A 22,306-nucleotide genomic window follows, 5' to 3' on the forward strand; every position below is an offset into this window, starting at 1 on the left:
AAAAAATAGCAAATTAAGGAGTAGAAGTTTGTTCTCAAGCCATTGTTCAGTGGAAAGGGCAGAACAATCTCAATACATGCTGAGCTTAGCCTCGTATAGCTCCCTCATAACTTCAACGTCTATAGAACCCTACTTGGCTACTTTCAAGTAATTCACTATCTATATATATATATTTAGGTCTCGCCTAGCGTTGCAGCGCGAATGCGCTGCCAACGCTTTGCGAGGCATGCAGTATATACTGTAGTGTGGAAGCTTCGTGGAAGCTCTGCCCACTCTCTGCCCATTGGCTTTGATCTTAAATGCTGCCTTCCGATTGGTTTGAGGCTTGTTAGTCCCTCCTCATTCTTCATTTGTATCCTTCCACGGCTATTGGCCCCTTTACTCCTAGCACTATTTTCTTTTAGTCCTCGTCTAGCGTTGCAGCGCGCATGCGCTGCCATCGCTTTGCAAAGCATGCAGTATATACTGTAGTGTGGAAGCTTTGCGAAGGCTCTTCCCACTCTCTGCCCATTGGGTTTTCTCTTAAATGCTGCCTTCAGAATTGGTTTGAGGCTTGTTAGTCCCTCATTCTTCATTTGTATCCTTCCATGGCTATTGGCCCCTTTACTTGAAACACTATTTTCTTCCCTGTCTCCCCACACCACCGCCCCCTCCCTCAGTCTGTGACTTCTCACACTCCCCTGCCACCCCCTCCCACTCCTGTTCGTGTTTTCGTGCCCGCCGGCACTTCCGTTTTCATCTTTATTATTGCCACCTTGAAATATGCGAGTTCAAGATGCGTGCTGTACAAAAACCTCTCTTGTTTAATGAACTAGATTTTAATGTTACTCTAAATATAATAAGACTCTAGGCAACATTCGGGGTATGCATGGCAACTAACGCCTCTTTGTTTACAAATGGCATTGTTGTCGGGCGGGAGGAGTGGCAGTATTTTAACTCATGCTTAAAACGAGCACTTTTAATAACTTCCTCTCAATTCAGTGCTATAATCTTGTGTACTGAGGTGACGCACAAAGAAATCCACTTTTTTGAATTCTGTAGAGACATTATCGCACATTTACATCATGTTTACTGTATGATTAACATGCCGATCATTTTCATGTCTTGCCCACTGGCTCATATACGCTTGGCTCGTCTCCGCCTGGCTCTACCTGCTAATTAATATATTGGCTCGCACACCTCGAACAAATAGAGATGAATGGATACATGACAGTGAGCCCGGTAGATGGTAGAGAAATAGACTGGTGCAGACAAACAGACAAAGTCAGTCTCCATTGCCTCACGTCAGAATCATCACTTTCAATAACCTGGAAATCTGCCGGCAACTCCCGCATGCCCCAACCTCATCCCCCTCACCTATTCTAAGCAGAAGCAGCAGATTCTGAGCTGTGCCCTGCTGGTGCAGAGGAGCACGGCAGAGTCTGTAGAAGCGCTAGGATCCCTAGCATCTCCGGGCGGGCACCTAAGCCTTCTGGGTGCCTTCACACTCAGGATAAATGATTACATTTTGTTCTGTGCTTTAGTCGCCCCTCTGTGAGCACTGTCTGGTAGATGAAGCTCTGTGTTAATAAACACATTCAGAGAGGTGGTTGGGTACAAACAAACATCCACAATACCGTACGTTTTGAACGTGTAGTTAAATACCTGCCCATCGAGTACCTCATTGGCTGATCATTCCATGGCACTACCAAAATTACATTTGGACACATTTGCTCAACTTTAAAACACTCCCTTCTATGGGTCATTTAACAACTCGGGGCTTTGGGGTTAGGTAACCTACTTTGGATGCTGTGTAAAAGAGAAAATACAAAAATTAATGCAATGAAACTAAGCAACCAGTACTGTCTAAAACACTGTGAAAACTGACACGCATTCTGGCATTTTGTTTAGTTAATGTTGATTTTCTCATAGATGCGAGTAAAGTACTCTTAATATCTTAATGAAATCTGCACACTTTTAACTAATAGCACCGGGCGACCTTTGTCAACTAGGCAATGAATATATTTTCATGTACCCCCAAAGCCCCCTGCCCTGTTGGCAAACTTCATTGCCTCCCAGTGTTTTGGCGATAACCAAGATGCAGGAGAGTGAGTCAAATAGTCTAGAAAATGAAAGAGAAGCCGGGATTCGGATTCACATGCTCCGATCCCGATCGCGTTGGTTAGTCTGTAAGCATGACTTTTATTAATGAGTTTCGCATTAGCAAACCACCACGGTGTGCATGTGTGGCGACACTTCACCCATGAGGTATGTGCCAAGCAATTGTTGACACAATCCACACTGCGTCTTTTTCAATATATTTATTACGAAGTGCAGGACCTTTCCAAGGGATTTTGCACACTACATACATTCACTACAAAAATAAAACGTGTAGGTTAAAAAACAATTGCCATTTGCAACGTCAATAGCTCTAACTCACAAATGTGAGACCTATTTGCGTTGCTATACTTTAGTATATACTTATTATATACTCGTATGTACTTTGTGGGCTCTGGAGGTCAGCCCTAGGACTTTTCTTCTTCCGCTTAGGGACTTTTTTTTGTTCAACTGCCTCTATTTAACTGTCTTGATAGAAAACGGCCATCAGAGGTCCGTAAAATACCAGAATTGCTGTCTGCTGAGAGGCTTTCTTTCTTTTTCTGGCAACTGCTTCTATTTAACTTTCTTGATAGAAAACGACCAGCAGAGGTCAGTAACATACCAGAATCACTTTAGCATTTTCTAGATTCCAGCGCATAGAAATTGTCTTCCACGAGCACCCGTAGACCATAATATTTTTTTCAAATCTTGTATTTTCAGTGATATGACCTCCGAAGGCCCTTATTTTATATTAAAAACAGAGCTTTGGACTATACCATTTCCCACTGAAAGGCAATATTTCTCTCTATGTGTTCTCATACCTGGCGTGTCACGCAGTTTGGTGCTTACTTTCCCTCCATGTTAAAGAACAGTAGAATTTTCAGCACCCAGGCTAATGTGCTGCATAGCTAAATACATATAAGGTCCCAAAGGCGAGACCGATTGCATTGTAAATGCTTGTTTTACTTGCTTTCGCCTTAGCACTCTGCACTTTTTGGTAGCCTTCCCATATCAATGAGTCTGGTTTGCAAGCATGCCAAAATGTCCGTGTGACAACTCATCTTACATCATTTGCGGAAATGATTTTTACTCCCAATTCTGCGGACATCCACTATTAAAAGTTATAAACAGGGTATGAGATATTTTTAGTGTCTTGAGACACAATTAATAAGATGTGTAGTATTAAATTTTACACACACTGTTATAGAAGTGAGGAGAAGGTATGAATTAGTGCCGTGATTAATATCTGCATGTCTATTTTATTCATCTGGATATCACTGGATTTGGTATGCGAAATGACCGTATTTGAAATATTTTGTCTGTGCTATTAGTATTGGATGAATTGTTTTTCTATATATAAGCTGACTGTATTCTCATCTGAAAAGTTATACTTTTAATGTAACTTTGATGGTATTTTTTCAAATAAAGTTTATTTGGATGACTGAGTTTATGCATAGTGCTTACCTAGTTGGCATAAATTTCACTTACAACAAAAGTATGATCTAAGGTACAAATTCTCACTGAACCAGAGTTTGAGGATTTTTCATGCCCTGAAATCCTACTTACAACTGCAGAAAATCTGCAGTATGACATATGTTGTCTGGAAAAAACTGCAACTATGTAGGTATTCACATTCTTATTGGCTTTCCACACATAATTTCTACTTTTCACTTGATTGGCAAAACATTGGATGTGAAAGCATCTTAAACTCCCCCACATTTTCAAAAGGCTAAAATAATTTGTCAAGTGGGTAAAAAAGTTAACGTTTATTTGCATTTCAACTCTAGCCCTAAACCGCCAGTACAAAATATGCAGGTTTAGGTTTGGGCGCACTTATAGAAATTACTATTTACATAGTTTTCCAAATAACATTAAATTAATTTTTGCAAAACTCTAAAGATGGATGGCTTCTCTGATATCTAGGCTATAAGCTTTAACTAAAAAGATCAAAGAATTCAGAGTCCGGATCGGGCCAAGTGAGTCTCACAGGACAAAAGTCAAAACCATAAAGGTTTAATCAAAATTAAGAGTCAATACATAAGGCAAAATTGTTTGGTTCATAATCAGTAATGCGTCAAATAATGCCAACTGCGAGAGGTCATAACATAAGGTGGCCCACCAAAGTAAATAAAATAGCCCAGACCAAAATATAGTTCATCCTAAGACTAACATAAATCTGTTTCATTCAAAATTCAATGACAGTCTAATTATAAATCTTCAGCAGAATAACATAAAGTCTGCTCAGCACATAATAAGTCTAAGGATAAAAAATAGACTAACATTGAGACGGCCTTCGAGAAAGTAGCAAAAAGTCTGACGCATCTCCCAAAAAGGGAACATTTTATAGGTTTTCAGACAGTTGAAAGTCACACTCTTGACATGGTGTGAAGTAAGACCATAGTGCTGAGAACTAATCATCATTCCTATAAACAAAAACATGAAACAAGAAGCATTTTGGAACATCTACTTTGCATGCGCAAGTATACATAGGAAATGAGAAATATTAACATGCCATTCGTATACGAAGAAAAAACAATACACAGTGCAATGAGTGGAGCAGTGCTGGATAAAGGACCTTGAATACGTTGCACATACAGGAATACTCAGCATGTGGCTTCCTTCTCGAGAAACAAAAATCAATACATTTGAGCTCAGCAAATTAAACACTACTACAAAACTAAGTATTTTTCGCTTATTTTTTACAAAGTAAAATCCCAGAAAAGTAAACATGCGAAGGAAAGCTATTTCACAAAACAAAGAACTGTGCATTTATCTTCAGCAATTTTAAAATGGCTGTCAGTGTGAGCGGCTCGTTATTTTATTTGCGGCTTACTGATGTTAACCTAAACATATCGAGATAAGCATTATTTTCTAATTATTAAAAAACATCTAATAGTAGCCATTGGCATATGCCCTTGAGCCACTTACTTGCTCATTGGCTGGCTTCTTGTCCAAAGAGCATGGACACTAATGTTGAGTGCGCTATGCTCTGTTTACACTGGTATTTTTAAGTATTGAGGATAATAAAAATGTTGTGCTCATTTCCGTGCTTCAAATCAATGTTAATTATACCTTCTGGTTTTCAGTTTGCTCTTATATGGTGATAAATAAGTCAATGTAAATTCAAAATTCAATAATTCCATACCAATTTTCCTGAAAGGTCTACAGCCGGCCATGGATCTACTTTCAGAACCGGTGTGCCTAGTTGTCTGCACTGACGTTTCTGCATGATCTTAAAGTTCTGGCAGAAAACTCCTTTGCAAGTTAAAAAGTGGCACACAACTTTGAAGTTCATGCACTTCTGCCTATGGGACTCCTATGTAAGGACACTTATTGCTGCACAGAATATGGCACAGAATGAGGAATAAACGTGTGGATCATGATTTACCGTGCAGAAGTCTGCTATGGTGTTTAATGAATGCTTTGAGTGGGTGGTAAAGTTCTGTTTAGCTGGGGTATCATTATGGGTGGGCTGGCGGGTGAGGGAGTATTACATGCTACTCAAATGCCTTGGGAGAGTTTCAAATGGGGCCCGGCTGCAGTGCAGCTCATTCCTTTTGCAATTTTACTGGCCGGATTTTAATAGCCTGTAAAATCCTTGTCCGGTGTTCCACACTCAGAAAGCCTGTTGCAAGAGCACTTGACTGGTTATTGTTGATCCGAGCAGAATTCCACCCGGGAACTCCACTCCGCTAAACATGTAATAGCCTAGGCCTTAATTCACTGATGTACACCTCCACTTTGTCCTAATATTCATGCAGTCTGCCTGACACATGGCATACTGGAGCACCTTCAATTGCTTGGGTAGGAAGCTAGAGCCCAGTGTTTTGCAATAGTCAAGCTTTGGCACAATGTTGGCGCTGATAAGGTAATATTTATGTTGGAAAAAGAGATAGGGGGCCACTTTCCGAGTCTTTCTCAGTGTGTCTTCTGTTTATTGCTTACCTCCTTTGCCTGCTAAATGAGTGATTCGTTAAGTAGTGGGACATGGTTATCTGTTACTTACCCTTATTGGCTGTATACATATATATTTACTATTGCATGTGCTCTGTCCTTATCACTTCCGCGTGATCTTGTTGAATAACTGTCTACACCATGTGTGTATTTAATCATGTTCTTTGCGATTGTAAAAAAAAAATATTCTTTCTCTGATACCACACAGGTATTTTTAAATGTGTTTATATTCCTCTGGGTGTAGCTTACATACTGATGTCATAATTTCATGGGCTATGAATTTTTACTTTGTAAAGGTGGGTTGGTGGCTGCTTACTAGCCTTCTTTAATTAGACGACTCGTGCTTGTGTGTGTACGTTATACAGTTCTCCCCCCTCTTTTCACTTTTAGCATAGTGGTCTACTTCTGTCAGATATATTGAATGCCAATTTTGCACTTTATTTTCCTGCATTTTATTTTTGTACTTTCATTTTGCTTTCTTTTATGCAGCAGAATTTCCATATGTAAGGTGGCGGAAGCTGCTTAAGGGTCTAGATATTTGGTTTGTGTGGACTATTGTTTTCTTATGGGTCACCATCTTCAAAGTGTTTTTGTTGAAGAAAAACAAGGAGATCAACACAATTACGTTTTGAAAGTGGGCAACACAGTACAGTGGGCCAATAATCTACAAGCAGTCATATGCAGATGCTTATTCGCTGTTATCCCAAGGCTAACATACCCTTTCAAGGGAAACTTAAGGCACATTCCACAGTAGGAAAAGCTTTATTAAACTTCTCAATATGGTAATCTGCAAAGCTGAAACCTGGATTACTGTTAGCATTGTGTACTAAACATTAAACTAAAATTCAGTGTCAGCAGGCAAAAGCACAATCTTTGCATAATCCGGTTAAAGTATCCTATCTTTGTATGGTGTAACATTATGTTATTCCTCTGCTTCTCATTCGCAGATAGTTTGCTCTTCTGTTCCCTTTGGATGACTATAAAAACAAGTGTCTAAGAAGGAGAAGCATAAGTCATGTCACGTGTAACCCTAATTAATAATGTTTCATAAAGGATGAACTCGGCCCTCAAGTTTTTCCCCAGTCTCATGAAGAATTTAAATTGGCGTATGTGTTTTTTACTCCTCATATATCTTTCTTACACACACTAACTTAGCTAGGATGCAGTTTACAAACTATAAGGTGAAATACACCATTATGGTCAAAACCGTATGTTGCATTGTCTGATCACGGAATTTCTCATGAATATCATGGAGTAGGGTACTTAATCCACATGTTACAAGTATAATTAATATACATAAGTCTATTCCCCTCATCTCAGCACCCACCACTGCCTCCACCACTTTGCCTGAGTCATATTGGTGCAAAATTAAGTGATGACTTGTGTATCCACCTTGAAAGTTAATATGCAAATGAAAGCATTATAAAGACCCTATATCATTTTCCCTATAGTCGGTTGACATCTGAAATATAAACCTTTCCTGTCATGTACGCAGTGCTCGCACAAACTTAAGTTTATGTTGCTTCAGATAGGCATGTGAAAATGTTGTGCTGGATCCCGCATTGACTTAGTTGAAAATTCCTTTGATTTAACACTAAAATTACAAGAAAGTAACTTTTCTTCTTACTTTTCTGTTAAGCTTTACGTTATTGCCTGATTTGCCTTTCTTTTATTTCGATATTCTGTGCTCTCGATGCTTATATATTGCCTGTCTGCTTCTGTCATATCTTTACTCATAAACAGAACACCTTCCCCTGCTTTGCTATTACTTACACCCTTTCCCTACCTTATAGGCAACAAAGCATTTATCTGACCCATAGACATAGGCATCTGCTCAAGATGTTAGTCAGGGTATTTTGTGTAATATCTTCCTAATCATTCTCTCTGCACTTCGTCCCTTCCAAAGTTGCAAATTGCCCATGTATTTTGCCTGTTTGGAGCCAATGTAAATCTCTTTGGACGTTTTTTTGAATTTTTAGAATTGATTAATTTACCAACAAGAATACCTGTAGTGCCAGTCTGGTATGTTTTCAGCTAACAATTTAAATGTTTTTCTTTTAGAGCGAACCAATACAAGAAGAAGCTCTGACCAAGTAAACTTAAGTGACCAAAAAAAGCAGAAGAAATTTGTGTCCGAAACGGAAGAAAGTGAGGATGACAACGATAAGGGTGCTGGTAACTTGCCTGTTGTTTTGTTGACACCGATTAATACAAGTGCTAAATTGCAAGAAAGGTGTATGAAGCACAATGTGGTCTACAATAATATACAGAAAAGCAACAAGAAAATGCATGAGATCAAGAAAGAGGCTCTAGCACAAAGAAACCAAACCCAAAGACAAAAAGCCATAATAAAAGATACCAAAAGCGCAAGTCGCCACAGGAAAGTGACTTCGGAAAGCACTGCTGTCTTAAGTGAAAGCACATCAATAGACTCAAGTTCTGAAGAGAATTCGAATGATGAGGCCTATGCACCACACTCTGTCAGAAGGAAGCCCAAAGTAAATTTGACAATTGTCAGACCTAAGAAACATTATCTCAGTACAACTACAACTGCAACTTCTGATACTGAAATTGATAGCGCCTTGGCAGTTAGAAATTCAAAGGTAATGTCACCATTCCACAGTAAGCGGTCTGAGAAGTATGGGCTTATCCAAGAGAGCAGTTCAGAAGAAAAGGTGGTGAGGAAAGTGGATTCTGGGATGCAAATACGCAGTAACCCAACTGACACCTCATATTCTAGTGAACATAGTTTAAACAAAACCTATATCCCGAACACATGTGACAACAGCCAATCAGATTCTGATGTCATTGATAGGCAGTTTGTGAGCTCTGAACGAAAATTATCGCCTTGCTCAGTAACCAGTGGCTTCACAACAACAGACAATCGCTGTATTGGAACTGATAAGTCTGTCGCCGCTGACAAGGGAGAGCATCAAAGTTCTACTGGACCAGTTCCATATGTTCGTCAAGGTGAATGCTGGAGTGAAAAAGAAATTGAGAGACTACAGAGGCAAGTATAGTTGAATAATAAAACTTCATAATGTCGTGGGACCAACTTTTTCAATGTAAATAAGTAATTTCATGTTCTCCTTCATTCCACTGAAGCTACTTCATAGTGCAGGTCAAAGTGAGTGTGAGTATAGTCTAGGATGGTCAATTCAGTGCCCTGGTCCTCAGTCAAATACCACATTGAATAGACAAGAGCTTTCTGTATTTTCCATACTTATTGTATATTCCCTACTCATTATGTAGTTATTTTCTTGATGGTCTACAATATCCAGCAAATTCCCTCCAGTATTTTTCTAAATACTTTGGATGGTTGGGTTGGCATTTGTGGGTCCATGGGTTCAACACATATTTGATAATGACAGAAAATAGCTATGACGTTAATTCCAAAAACCACCGTAGGTAAAATAGCATCTGACAACAAAGGTAATGGGACAAAACATGCTTTCATAACCCAGCATGCGAAACAACCTTTACAAGTCGGTCATTACTATGCAGTACCTATACCACGCATATGCCTTTACCACACATACCTTTACAACAAAAATGTAAGTATATTGTAGGTAATTGAAACCGATATATCTATGTGTGTATGTATATATACGGAATTAGGGTAAGCGCGTTTGAAGGGGTTTAGAGGTGGGTAAGGGTATTGGGTGGTAAGGGTTTAGGGTGGGTAGGGGTATTGGATGGTAAGGTTATTTTGAGGGCTTAGGAGTGGGTGAGAGTTTTTGGGTGGTAAGGGGGTTTTTAGGGTGTACAGTGGAAAAGGGTATTTGGGTGGCAAGTGTGTTTTTAGGGTTTAGGGTGGTTAAGGGTATATGCATGGCAAGGGTATTTTTAGGGCTTAGGGTGGGTAAGGGTATTTGGATAGCAAAAGTATTTTTTAGGGTTTCAGGGTCGGTGAAGTAAGTTATTTGGGCGGTTTAGGGTGGGTGAGGGTATTTAGGTGGCAAGGATATTCTTAGGGTTTAGGATGGGTAAGGGTATTTGGGTGGCAAGGATATTTTTAGGGTTGGTAAGGGTATTGGGTGGTAAGGATATATTTAGGGGTGGTTGAGGTTGATAATATATATATATTATAAGGGGTTTTCACTTTGCTGCAATATACTTATATTTTGGTTGTAAAGGTATGCGTGTTAAAGGCATATGCATGGGAATGACTAGGGTGGTAATGGACTCGTAGTAAAGGCATGCGTGGTTCTGTCCTACAGCTCCCAACATAAAGGTGATTCCTTTCTGAAAAATGTATTATACTGATTCAGGATAACACGTGCGTGATGCCTTAAAAAAAAGAAAAGTTGCACTGACTGTCATTGATATATGGGCTAAAATGTTCCATTTCTATTAACCAACTACTCTGGAGCTTGTGTTCTGGAGCTGGAATATCCCTAGGTTTGCTGTGCAGTATTTTACCATTAGATGGTTTCTCAAACCTTAAGTCTGTGTATTCCATTTTACCAAAGGAAAATGTAATCAGCGTGCATGATCACATTTCCTTTCATTGTTTAGTTTCATGTTTATCAGTAAAGTGAATGACTATAATATTTCATATCCAGCAGTTTGTGAAAATCATGTGTTTATGCATATCTTTCAGATTCTTAACTTGTTGGAAAACATAATGATATTGGAACTGAACTGTGCATAAATTGATTTAATCAGATCGTAAGATGTAAGGTTGAAAGGTGTTTTGCAGTTTTGTTTGATTAGGCTTAAAAGAAACTTTTGTTTACAGATGTTTTTGGATTGCTTTCTTGACTTTAGTTCCTTTAGTTCCATAATACTTTCCAGTTTAGCCACCACTGCTTGAATACAAGGGCTGTCATTCCAGGTATTTGAAGAGAGAGTATGCTATTTATATACTAAACTTTATTCTGAAGGATTTTCATCCATAAATAATTTTTTTTAAAGGGGAGACGTGAAACTGGCTTAGTTGAGGGTTCAGGTAGATGCAAAGTTCTGTAATGCATTCGGTAAAAGGGGTAATGATTTGCACAGTGACTTTTACCAAATGCATTCATATTTTGTGAACCAACCTATGTACTAATATATCAGTTTCACAAATACTGAATTGTAGTGAGTCGCAAATCGACCTACCTCATACATATTCATGAGGTAGTTTGCAAATGTTGACTCAATGAGATTTGCTGCCTTCACAGGTATGGTCGTTATGTATCAATGGGGTAACCTAACAATAACCGGAAGGACCTGGGTAAAGTTTGATACTCAACAACAGTAGTCCAATCGGAGAGGACAACAGAAAGGACAAGATTCAATTGATTAGCTTGTCCTAATTGCATAAGTCCAAATAAACCTCCTCAACCTTGAGGTAGGGGGTAAAGTATTACTTTTAACAATATGGAAGAGCGTATACAGTGATATGAATACTTATCACACACAAAGAAGTAAACGCATGAGATTTTTATGTATGCAATTTGACAGTATAATTTTAATTATTTACATATGGTTGCTCCAGATAGAAAGATAAGAGAAAGAAGGTACTCAGAAAGAATGCCCGTGTGTGAAATTTCGGTTAGAGAGCGGAAAGAGGAAATAGACCTCATACATATAACATAGCTATTAAAAGGAAGCCTGTCCGTTACATTTAGTATACATTCTAAATGTGGTCTCATTGAACAAGGATAAGAGTTTCAGTCGTAATTGCCCATTTTAAGGATGAATAATCCAATCCAGGCTTTGTCAGGTGTTGACGTTTCGACTCGACGAGTTAAAGCCTCAACATTGTCAGAACCCGCGGTCTTAACATAATTTCCTACGCAGACGTCGCCCAGCTCATCGTCTCACTCCTTGAGGACCCCACCACCAGTAGCACCAACTTCCCCAAATGCATGTCAAACGTAACGGGCTGAATGAAAAACAACTGCCTGTAGCAGAACACAGACAAGACAGAAGTTCTGATCTCTGGGAACAGCAGCAACGACTACTGGTGCCCATCAGACCTAGGACCCACACCCACTCCCTCTGACCATGCCAAAAACCTGAAGCTCATAATGAAATCACAGATCAATGCCATCTCCTTCACTTGCTTCCTGACTCTGCGCATGCTACGTAAGATCTTCTAGTGGCTACCCCTACTCAGGAGACGCACCATGACACAGGTCCTCATCACCAGCTGACTGGACTCCGGCAGCACCCTCTACGTATGAATTGCCGCACACCTCCTATAGAGACTTCAGACCATACAGAATGCCGCAGCCAGAGACTCTTTCTCCGCCTTCCATGATGAACCCACATTTCATCCCACCTCAGACAACTCTACCGGTTCCCCGTACAGAAGAGATGCCAATTCAAGCTGCTGACCCACGCACACAAGGCTGTACACAACCATGGACCTGCATACATTAACCACCGCCTTAACTTCCAGTAACTGTTAAGAAGACTACGCTCCACCTCCCTTTCACTTGCCCATACTCCCCGCATCTACCAAAGCAGAAGTGGAAGATGCTCCTACTTCCACATCGCAGCAAAGGCCTGGAACAGCCTCCCCATGCACCTCCGGACCATCACCTCACTCCCGAAATTGCGAATTGCCCTCAAGACCTGGCTGTTCGAATAAGCCTCCGGGGATTGCGAGCACTTGGATATCCTATCGGGTGAAGGCCTAGGCACTTTGGAGTAGTGCCTGAATCTTCATTTGATTCTCGGTAAATAAACTGTAGCCAAGCAGTGCCCCATGAACCTTGCCTTCCTGGATCTCTCATCTGTGTTCAACTGAGTCATCCAGTTGTACCTTTCGCAAATCCTTCTCGATTTTGGTCTAGACTCTCCTCTGGTGCATTTTCTTGCTGATCGAAATATGGAACTGGAGGCTAGAGTGCAATTTGGCCCTGAAAGTGAGCACTTGGCCCCCTTTAAACTAGAGTATGTAGTGCCGCAAGGCTGCGTCTTAGTGGCCAATTTGTTTAATCTTTACATCCACAATTTAAAAAAGTTACTCAAACTATGTGGCATTGACATGCCTATTATTAAATCGATACCGGTTCCAGCTTTGTTATACACAGATCACTCTGCTTTATTGATTGGGCCATGCTCCAAGGCGTCTGGAGCTGTTGTTAACCGCATTTTCTGACTTCATGACTGATTTAGATTTGGAGACCAATTAAAACAAATCCCAGGTTATGACGTGCACCGCATAGCTCCTCTCTACGAGCCCTCAGTACTGAGAGCAATACATTGCCTTGGTTTCCCAATTACTGTGTCTTGGAATTGTTTTCAACTTCTCTGATTCTTGATTCCGTAACCTATCAATCAAGAGCCAAAATGTAGACAGTCGGTGGGTGCCTTATTTAATATAGCTTCAGCTATCAGAGGCAAGCTGCTTGCTCCCTTTTTAGAAAAATATATAAGACAGTGCCGGTAGAACTGTTTGGTGTTGGAGTTCGAGGCGATGTCAACACACGTGTCGTGCAGCTGGAGGAGAATCAAGGCCTACTACGTTTTTTGTCTACTTCCCTCGAGTTGTAGCTTTATATTCCACGAGCATTTGAGACTTTTATTTATTGGGGATTTTATTAAACTTGCTGCACTTACTCTTTGGTTATCTGTCTGGCTACATCCGCAAGCAAATTTCAAGTGAATGCTTAACTTGTGATAAGGAATTAAAAATTCCATGCTCTCATATGTCAAGGTCACCTTTGGAAATTTGGGGTGGTCTAATTGTTTTGACAATCCATCCGTTGTTTGTAACTTTGGCAGGCTGAAAGTGAAGCTATTGTTCTTGGACAAAACGCAAAAGGAGGGGGGAAGGGAGACAATGTAAAACACACAATATGGACTTTAAGTCTCAAACGACCCTGGGAACTGAACCTTACCTGTGAAGTGGTTTCGCATGAGGAAAGGTTCTTACTTACTCGATTCGGGATAGGGGTAATACATTAACAGATTTGTTTCCCTTTGTGACAATATTACTGTGCCAGTATTTATACATGCCCCTACGATGGCCTTTCAGATCAGACACTTCAGCACTTTGCCTTTTTTTTGTTAAGTTTTACTGTTTATATGAAACATTAGAATTCACTCCAGTTTCAGACTGGATCCGGAAACCTTTTGAGCACTACTTCTTCACGCTGGTAGGTGGAGTCGTTCAGCTATGTGTCGTCCGCGCTGGAAGTTACGTTTGCTGTGCCTTAATAGGCACCACCCATATCACGCTGAGATCAGTTATTTTCTTTCAACACCAGTCAGTGCAGATCTGGAGAGAGCTACCGCCAGTCACTTTTAGACTGACTTTTTTAGCTAAGCACTTTTTGAGACTTTGTCTCCGTGTGTGCTAGAGATGTCCCGTAAGAAACTGGCGGGTTTCAAACCCCGTGGTGCCTGTCATAGGCAGATGTCTGTGACAGAGCCACACCTGATTTGAATATGGTGTTTGAAGCATGACCACAACTCCAAACCCTTAGAGGACTGCCACACCATGCAACCGAAGTCATTGCAAGAGCTCTTCTTTAAGCTCCCCGACATTGGACAACCCCGTGACGATCAAGATCTCCGTCACGTGGAAGGTCCCAAGACCGCTTGCAGAGACGCTTTTGGCATTCGCCATCTCAGTCAAAGTCTTCGTAGGGTAAGCCCCTCAAAAAGCAGTCCAATAAGTTGACGCGCTCTTAGATGTCACTGCGCCGCTCCAAGTCTTTGCACGCGGTATGGGAACAATGATCCAAGTCGAGGCTCACACTTACGTGCCTGCTCCGCACCTCCTAGAGTTTCCCGGAGCTGAAGCGTCCCCTGCCCAACTCTACCATTGCACCTCATATTTGTTCAGCCCCACCCCTCTGGAGAGCTTTGCGGCCCTATGGGTTTGGAGGGAGGCCCTAATGGATTCCCGCCAGGTGATATGCCCTCTTTGCCAGTCGGGTCCTGTGGATCCAGTGTCTAATCGGGGGCGGCTCCGCCCACGAGACCACGACCTTCCCCAGTTCCCGGCACCGCTGACACCATCATAATATCCAAATCTGATACATAGCCGGATCGCAGTCAAGATGAACGTCTTCACAGAGGGGTTTCATCCAGGAGACGCCCCCCTCTGAACCTCCCCTACCATTTAATGAAGCCCTTACGGACGTCTTGCTTGGGATCTGGTCCGAGCCCTGCACAAGTGGTCCTTTACACAGGACAACTGTCCGCCGCCATCGCCCTGCTCCCATGGATCCTAGTGTCCTCACCTAGCTCCCCAACCTGGAGAAGTCGGTGGTCCAAGCCTCCACCTCAACAGTCAAACCTGTTGTGTTCCCTGCCACTCCACCGGATAGGGAACCCAAAAGGCTGGACAACTTTGGCAAGTGGATGTTCCCCAGCCAGCCTAGCCATACATTTGGTTAACACTGCATACCTTTTGGGTCGATACACCCTCACAGTTTGAGATTCAGGTGCTGCCCATGGTCTCAGAGGATGCCCGAGCCATACTCTCTCAGGGGATTGCAGATAGAGAAACAGCAAAGATCACCATTTGCTATGAACTGGACACAACCGACTTTCTAGGTAGAATGATTGTGTCGTTAGTGGCATGCCTGGTTGAGAGCCACTGTCCTTTTGGGGGATGTCCAAGCTTTCTTTGTAGACATGCCCTTTGATGGTTCCTCCCTTTTTGTCAAAAAGACAGACTCAGCCCTGAATCGCTCTAAGGACAGCTGGGCTACAGTCAGTCCTTGGGCCTTTCCGTCGCCCCTGCCAAATGTATTCTGCCTTTTGCCCCTTCCGTGGCAACGGTAGGGGCTACAACCCCAGAAGTTCAGGTCTTTCCCCTACCGTAACGACTGGCTGTTGAAGGCGGGCACACCCCAGGCAGCTGTCTCCCACCTACATTATATGGCAAACCTACTGCACCCACTGGGTTCACTTTCTGTTTGCCTCAACTGACTCCCTCTCAGACTCTCCCGTTCATGGACGCCGTGCACTTTCGGGCCGATCCTCCCAAACTGCGGGTCCAAGATATTCAGGCCATGATTCTGATATTTCAGCCTCTATCCTGGATTTCGGTGAGATTGTCTGAGGCCTCATGGAATTCTGTTTTTGCGTAAACTAAGAATTTAGCTTAGCTTTGCAAGGTTAATTTTCATACCCACAAGTAACACAAATGCTTGAATGTTAAAGGTAGGTTATTGAAGCTCCTCAGAACTCCACTCAATGCATAGTTGAAGTTGTCTCAATGCTTTTGGTTCACGAACAGTCCCTAAACAGGGATTCAGGAACGCTGTGGTGATTGGAAACAAACCTATTTCATTCTCCTTAATGCCCCACACACAAAATGCACTAAGAAAAGACATTTAAATTAAAAAGCGTTTTATTTTAACAGTCTCATTCGGTTGTGTAGTACATTTAAAATCACCACACAAAATATCAAAACAACACAAATGAATGTTGCGAACAACGAGCATAAGATGAACATTTTTACCATGTCATCTTGAAACCTAACTCTGTAAAACCTACTTCTATGCGCTACACTAGGAGAGCATGGAGTATTATATCTTGGTGTCTACAGTTTCTTAGGGAGAATCAGGGCACTGCATACCTGTGTACAGCAAGGATGTAATTCTCAGTAGTCAGGGAAGCTGTGTTCCCTGCGAAAGACAAACATGTCAGCTCCTCTCCTCTTGGACTTGGCTTGATATAAGCTTTCGGTAGAAAGCGCAATGTGACAGCATTTCTGGCAGAAAGCGCAAAGTGACAGCATCTCTGGCAGTCAAGTTCTTCTCTGACAGTATCTTAAGCAATAATCTGGGGTGAAGGACCTCTCCTCCAAGTGGTCAATTGGCAGCCCTTTTATACTGTATCTTTTCTGAGATGAGAATTTCTGACATACCTTCAGGAATGTTGGGCATACACATGTGCATCAAAATGCCAGCCTTGGACACATTCTTATAAACAATTAAGGTAAAATCAGATCAATTCAGACTACATTGTTTTGGCTATTGTTCTTGTCTGACTTTAAAATAGAGATATCAAGACACTTGTCCCAGCCAGATGTCACATTGGATATCTTATCAATATCATTCTCTTAGTGACTTGATACTTTCACAGGTTCTTTGAAAGATAAGGACAGACGACATCTGCGTCAAAGACAGACATGTTGATAATTCTCCAAAAATAGAGAAAATAGAGTCTTGCCTGCTCAAGATTGAGCCGGGCCTTATGGTCTTTATGTCACTGCATCCTTCTGGTGACACATGCCCGCTGGCATATGCGGCCTCTGCAGTGGGACCTGAAGTCCCAGTGTGTGCGGCATCAGGGGACTCTCTCTGACCTGGTCTAGATATCAGAGAAAGCTACAAAAGACCTGCAGTAATGGCTGATGAACCGTGATTGGGTCAGCGGTCAATCCCTTGAAATGAAATTAAATTAAATTAAATGAAAAAGGGTATTTGATTAAGCGCACTGCGGCCAAGCGGCTTCCTGGCGCTGAGGACTCATCCAAGCTCACAGAAAAACCCAAGAGGACTAGCTGGGAAAAGCCTGAGAAAACAGGAAAGTTTTGAGGGCCTTACGAAAGTGAGTGTAGATGGGGATGGAGCGAATAGAAAGGGGGAGGCTGTTCCAGAACTGGGGGGCCAGAACCGAGAAACGGGTGCCCCCAGTGCGTGATTTGCGAAAGCTGGGGACGTGAAGCAGAGAAAGTGATGAGGAACGAAGAATTCGACTGGGGACGTGGGAGGTGATGAGAGAGTTGATGAAGTGTGGGGCGGAGCGATGATGAGCCCGAAAGGCCAGGCAGGCGAGTTTAAAGAAAGATCTGAGATGCACAGGGAGCCAGTGAAGAGACTTGAAAGCAGATGTGATGTGATAAGATTTGGGTAGGCGGAGGATAAGACTAGCCGCCTGATTTTGAATGGCCTGAAGACGGCGGGTTTCATAGGCGGGGATGCCAACGTACAGGCCATTCCCATAGTCAAGGCGGGAGATGATAAGAGCGATGACTATGGTTTTAAGGGCATCAACAGAAAAAAAACGAGAGATCTTACGGATTAAACGAAGGGAAAGAAAACACGAAGAGACAACGGAGCTGATTTGTGAATGCATGGACAGGTCATGACTGACCTTGATGCCCAAGGTCCGGACAGAAGAAACCGGTACCGGGGGGGGGGGGACCCAAGGAAAGGGGCCAATGAGCAGGGGACCAAGGATTGGAGGAACCACCCGTGAGGACAAGCTCCGTTTTGTCCGGATTAAGCTTCAAATGATTGAAGCTCATCCACTGAGAAATGAAGACTAAAGTGGAACAGAACTTGGGGAGGGAAACAAGAGGGGACGAAAGATCAAAGACGAGCTGGAGGTCATCAGCGTAGTTATACACAGAGACCCCCAGCTTGAGAAGAGAGGAGACAAGAGGGCGGATGTAGAGGTTAAAAAGAAGAGGGGAAAGGGAGGAGCCCTGCGGAACCCCACAGGTAACCAAACGAGGGGGAGTGGAAAAACCGGAAAGGTGAACCGCTTGCGTCCTGCCTTGGAGGAAGGACGCGATCCAAGAAAGGGCAGTGCCCTGAATGCCCGCTGCGCTGACACGATCGAGAAGAATGGCATGATCGAACGTGTCAAACGCAGCGGACAGATCGAGGAGGACCAGAGCTTGGGGGAGATTGAGGTCGGCTTTCCCCTTGAGTTCATCCATGACCGCAAGCACCACTCCCTCAGTGGAGTGGCCTGGGCGGAAGCCCGCCTGATGGGAGGCCAGAAGATGATTCTCCTCGAGATAGGTGGACAAGCAAGATGTGACATGGCTTTCAAGGATCTTCCCGAGATAGGGGAGCAAAGAGATAGGCCTAAAATTGGATAAAAGAGAGGGATCAAGACTAGGTTTTTTGAGAATTGGAAGAACAATAGCAGATTTGAATGAAGAAGGGACAGAGCCCAAAGTAAGGGAAGCATTAAGAAGGGCAAATGGGGGGATGGGGCAGCTAGTGTAGAGTGCTCTGAGGATCCGTGCAGGAGCACAATCCGCAGGAGAGCCAGACTTAACCTTAGCAAGCAGGTCCAGGAAAAGCTGAGAAGAAATAGGTTGGAAATAGTTCAGAGAAGAGGAGGGTGGAGGAGGAGAAGCAGAGAGTTCGGGTTGGGATACAGAAGGGATGTTAGCCTTAATGTTGAAGATCTTGTCAATGAAAAAATCATTGAGTGAGGAACATAACAATTGGGATGGAACAAGGGATGTGCAGGTGCGATCGGAAGTGGCAAGGTTATGAACTAATGAAAACATTTCACGAGATTTATTGGCGGAGAAGGCCACTCTCTCAGTGAAATATTTGGTCTTAGCCACTAGAATGGCTCTTTTGTAATCGTTCAGGAGGGTTTTATATTTAAGCCGGAGAGTGGGGCAGTAGTTCCGTCTCCACTGACGTTCCGAGCGCCTGAGATCAAGTTTAAGGGCTTTTAAGTCACTAGTAAACCATTTGTGGGCGTCATAGGGTCGGACAGATTTAACCTTCTTGAGCGGGGCAGCCTGATCGCAAAAAGAAGAGAGCCAGATGCTGATGGCATCAGCCTGATTTTCCAAAGACAGATCAGTCAAGTCAGGGGCAGATGAGGCCAAAGAGGATGAGAGAGCATTAAGATCAGTCTGGTTCCAACTACGAGCCAGGATGGTTTTAGGAAGAGGAGCTTTCTCTGCAGGGCCCAGATGGATAGAGAAGGAGATCATGGAGTGATCCGACCAGACGCAGGGGAAGATAGAGGTAGATGATATACTGCAATGTGAAGACCAAATTTGATCCAGGATATGACCCTGGATATGAGTGGGGGGCCGAAACATGAGAAGAGAAATTAAGACACTGAAGTGTGGCAGTGAAGTCTTTAGATGATGAGTCCTCCCTGGGGTCACCTGGCCAAAAATTAAAGTCACCAAGTAGTAGCAACGATGAGTTGTTAACCACCAAGGTGGCCAGGAGATCCTGCAGGATGGGCCCTAAAAGCGGCATAGCTTGGGGGGGGGGCGGTACAGAAGGACGACAGTGAGGGGTGAGGGAAGATTGAGGGAACGGGCCACCAAGTAGTCCACATTGGGTATGGGGGGGGTGAGCGAGAAGTTGGAATTTCAGAGAAGAGCGGATTATCATAGCCACACCCCCGCCAGCCTTGCCGTCCGGGCGGTCTGCTCGGAGGGCATAATAGGTGTCAGGTAGGATGGCCAAAAGATCAGGAAGAGAATCAGAGGAGAACCAGGTTTCTGTGAGAAATAAAAAATCAGGAGAATCAGTGTGGAGGAGGGTGGAGAGTGCCGTTTGATTTTTGGCCGCAGAGCGGGTGTTAAGAAAAATAGCAGAGGCTGGAGGGGGACCGGGAGAGGGGCAAGTGACAGGGGGGGTACAAAGCATGGGAAGGGTAGAGCTAGATGCTGCAGGAAGGGAACAGGGGGAAAGGTGGGCATTAATACCCAAGATGTCTAAATGGTGCAATAAGGAGGGAGAGAGAGGAGGGGTGGTGAAATGTGCAGACAGTTGGGCCGAAGTGTAAACCAGAGGAAGAGCAGGGTCTGTGGCCCCTGGTCCCGGCCCGTCGCGGACGGGCGCAGACGGGCTTAACTTAGGCGCAACTTCGGCGCGCCTTCGTCGCGCCCGCTGCGCCCGTCCGCTGCGCCGCCAGGGCTGACTAGCCAAGATATAGGAACACATGAGGGGGAGTGGCAGGGGGTGGAGGGGCCAAAAAGCTGCAGCGCTGACCCAGAGCCGCCCAAGATGGAGGACTCGCCCGTCCCTACTCCGAGCAGCAGCCCGGCAGGAGGAGGCGATCAGCGGCCGACGCTCTGGGGAGCGTGCAGGAGAAAGAGGCAGCTAAAAGAGCAAAGCGCGATAGTCCAGAGCGCAGCTGGAAACACAAAGATTCGTGGACCAGAGGTCAGTGTCAGAAGTAAAATGAAACGTTGCTCCCGGCGAAGCCTCGGGAGATCTGTGGGAGGAATGAGGGTAGGCGCGATGTCCGCTGGGCGCCTGAAGTACTTGTCGGGGGGGAGGGGCCAAAAAGCTGCAGCGCTGACCCAGAGCCGCCCAAGATGGAGATCTCGCCCGTCCCTACTCCGAGCAGCAGCCCGGCAGGAGGAGGCGATCAGCGGCCGGCGCTCTGGGGAGCGTGCAGGAGAAAGAGGCAGCTAAAAGAGCAAAGCGCGATAGTCCAGAGCGCAGCTGGAAACACAAAGATTCGTGGACCAGAGGTCAGTGTCAGAAATAAAATGAAACGTTGCTCCCGGCGAAGCCTTGGGAGATCTGTGGGAGACTGACTAGTGTCACTCCTGGGTTGGGGTGGCCATCTGGGAGAGGTGGAAATCAGAGGACTCTTGTCTTTGCCGCAGTCTCCGCCATCACATCAACTTGTTGGAGCTGAGGGCAATCCGACTGGCATTAAAAGCCTTTCTTACTTTGATCAAGGGATGGCTAGTGGCAGTGTTTATGGACAATTCCACCGCCATTTGGTACAAGCGGGCAGGGTGGGGTTGTGGATCCTGTACGAAAAGGCCCTGCGTCTCTGAACATGGCTGGATTGTCAAAGCTTTCACCTCGTGGTTCAACATCTGGTGGGCTCTCTGAACATCAGAGTGGACTAACTCACCCATGCCTAGTGGATAACAAATGGCATCTCCTGTAGGTGGTGCAAGGTCTCTTCCAAGACTGGGGAGAAACTTGGTTAGATCTGTTCGTCACCACCGAGAACGCGCAATGCCAACAATTATGCATGCTGAAGTTTCCAAGTCGGCTCTCACTTGGAAACGTTTTTCCTCTTGAGTACAGCTCACGCCTCCTGTATGCCTTTCCGCCTAAACCATTCCTGCCCAGAGTTCTCAAGTACAACTGGGTTCAAGTCATTCTTGTGGCTCTGGATTAAGCTCAGAGAGTTTGCTATCCCGAACTCCTGAGTATGAGCATCAGTCCTCCAATCAGGCTGCCCCTTTGAAAGGATCTTCTGTCACAGCATCAGGGCAGGGTGATGCATCCGAACCTGCGCATACTCCGCCTTCATGTTTGGAGATTGAGCGTTTTCAGTTGACAGTTTTCAACATCCTTCCCGAAGTCTGCAACGTTATTCTGGCAAACAGGCATCCTTCAACCTAGACAGTATACATCTGCCGTTCTGACTAATTTGTGGCATTGAGAGCGTCCAAGATTGTAGACAATCCGACCTCCCCCCCCCTCTTTCCACACCCTTATCCTAAGTTTTGTTGTTCATTCTTTCTCTGACCAAGCAGGGCTCTGATTTGGGAACTGTCAAAGGTTACATGTCAGCCATTTCAGCTTTTTTGCGGTTGTCACACCAACTTTCTTTGTTTAAG

The 22,306-nt window shown here is 43.9% G+C and overlaps 1 protein-coding gene across 6 annotated transcripts in view; it reads left to right on the plus strand.

Moving 5' to 3' along the window:
- Window positions 1-22,306, plus strand: part of MIS18BP1 (MIS18 binding protein 1) — a 772,466-nt gene that overhangs the window by 470,380 nt on the left and 279,780 nt on the right. For all 6 annotated transcript variants that reach the window (XM_085627030.1, XM_085627029.1, XM_085627031.1 and 3 more), the window contains one exon: window positions 8,095-9,043. In XM_085627030.1, coding sequence (XP_085483156.1) covers window positions 8,095-9,043 — 949 coding nt within the window. The remainder of the gene's footprint in view (window positions 1-8,094; window positions 9,044-22,306) is intronic.

The sequence above is a fragment of the Triturus cristatus genome, chromosome 9 (assembly GCF_964204655.1).
Source record: "Triturus cristatus chromosome 9, aTriCri1.1, whole genome shotgun sequence".
NCBI lineage: Eukaryota > Metazoa > Chordata > Amphibia > Caudata > Salamandridae > Triturus > Triturus cristatus.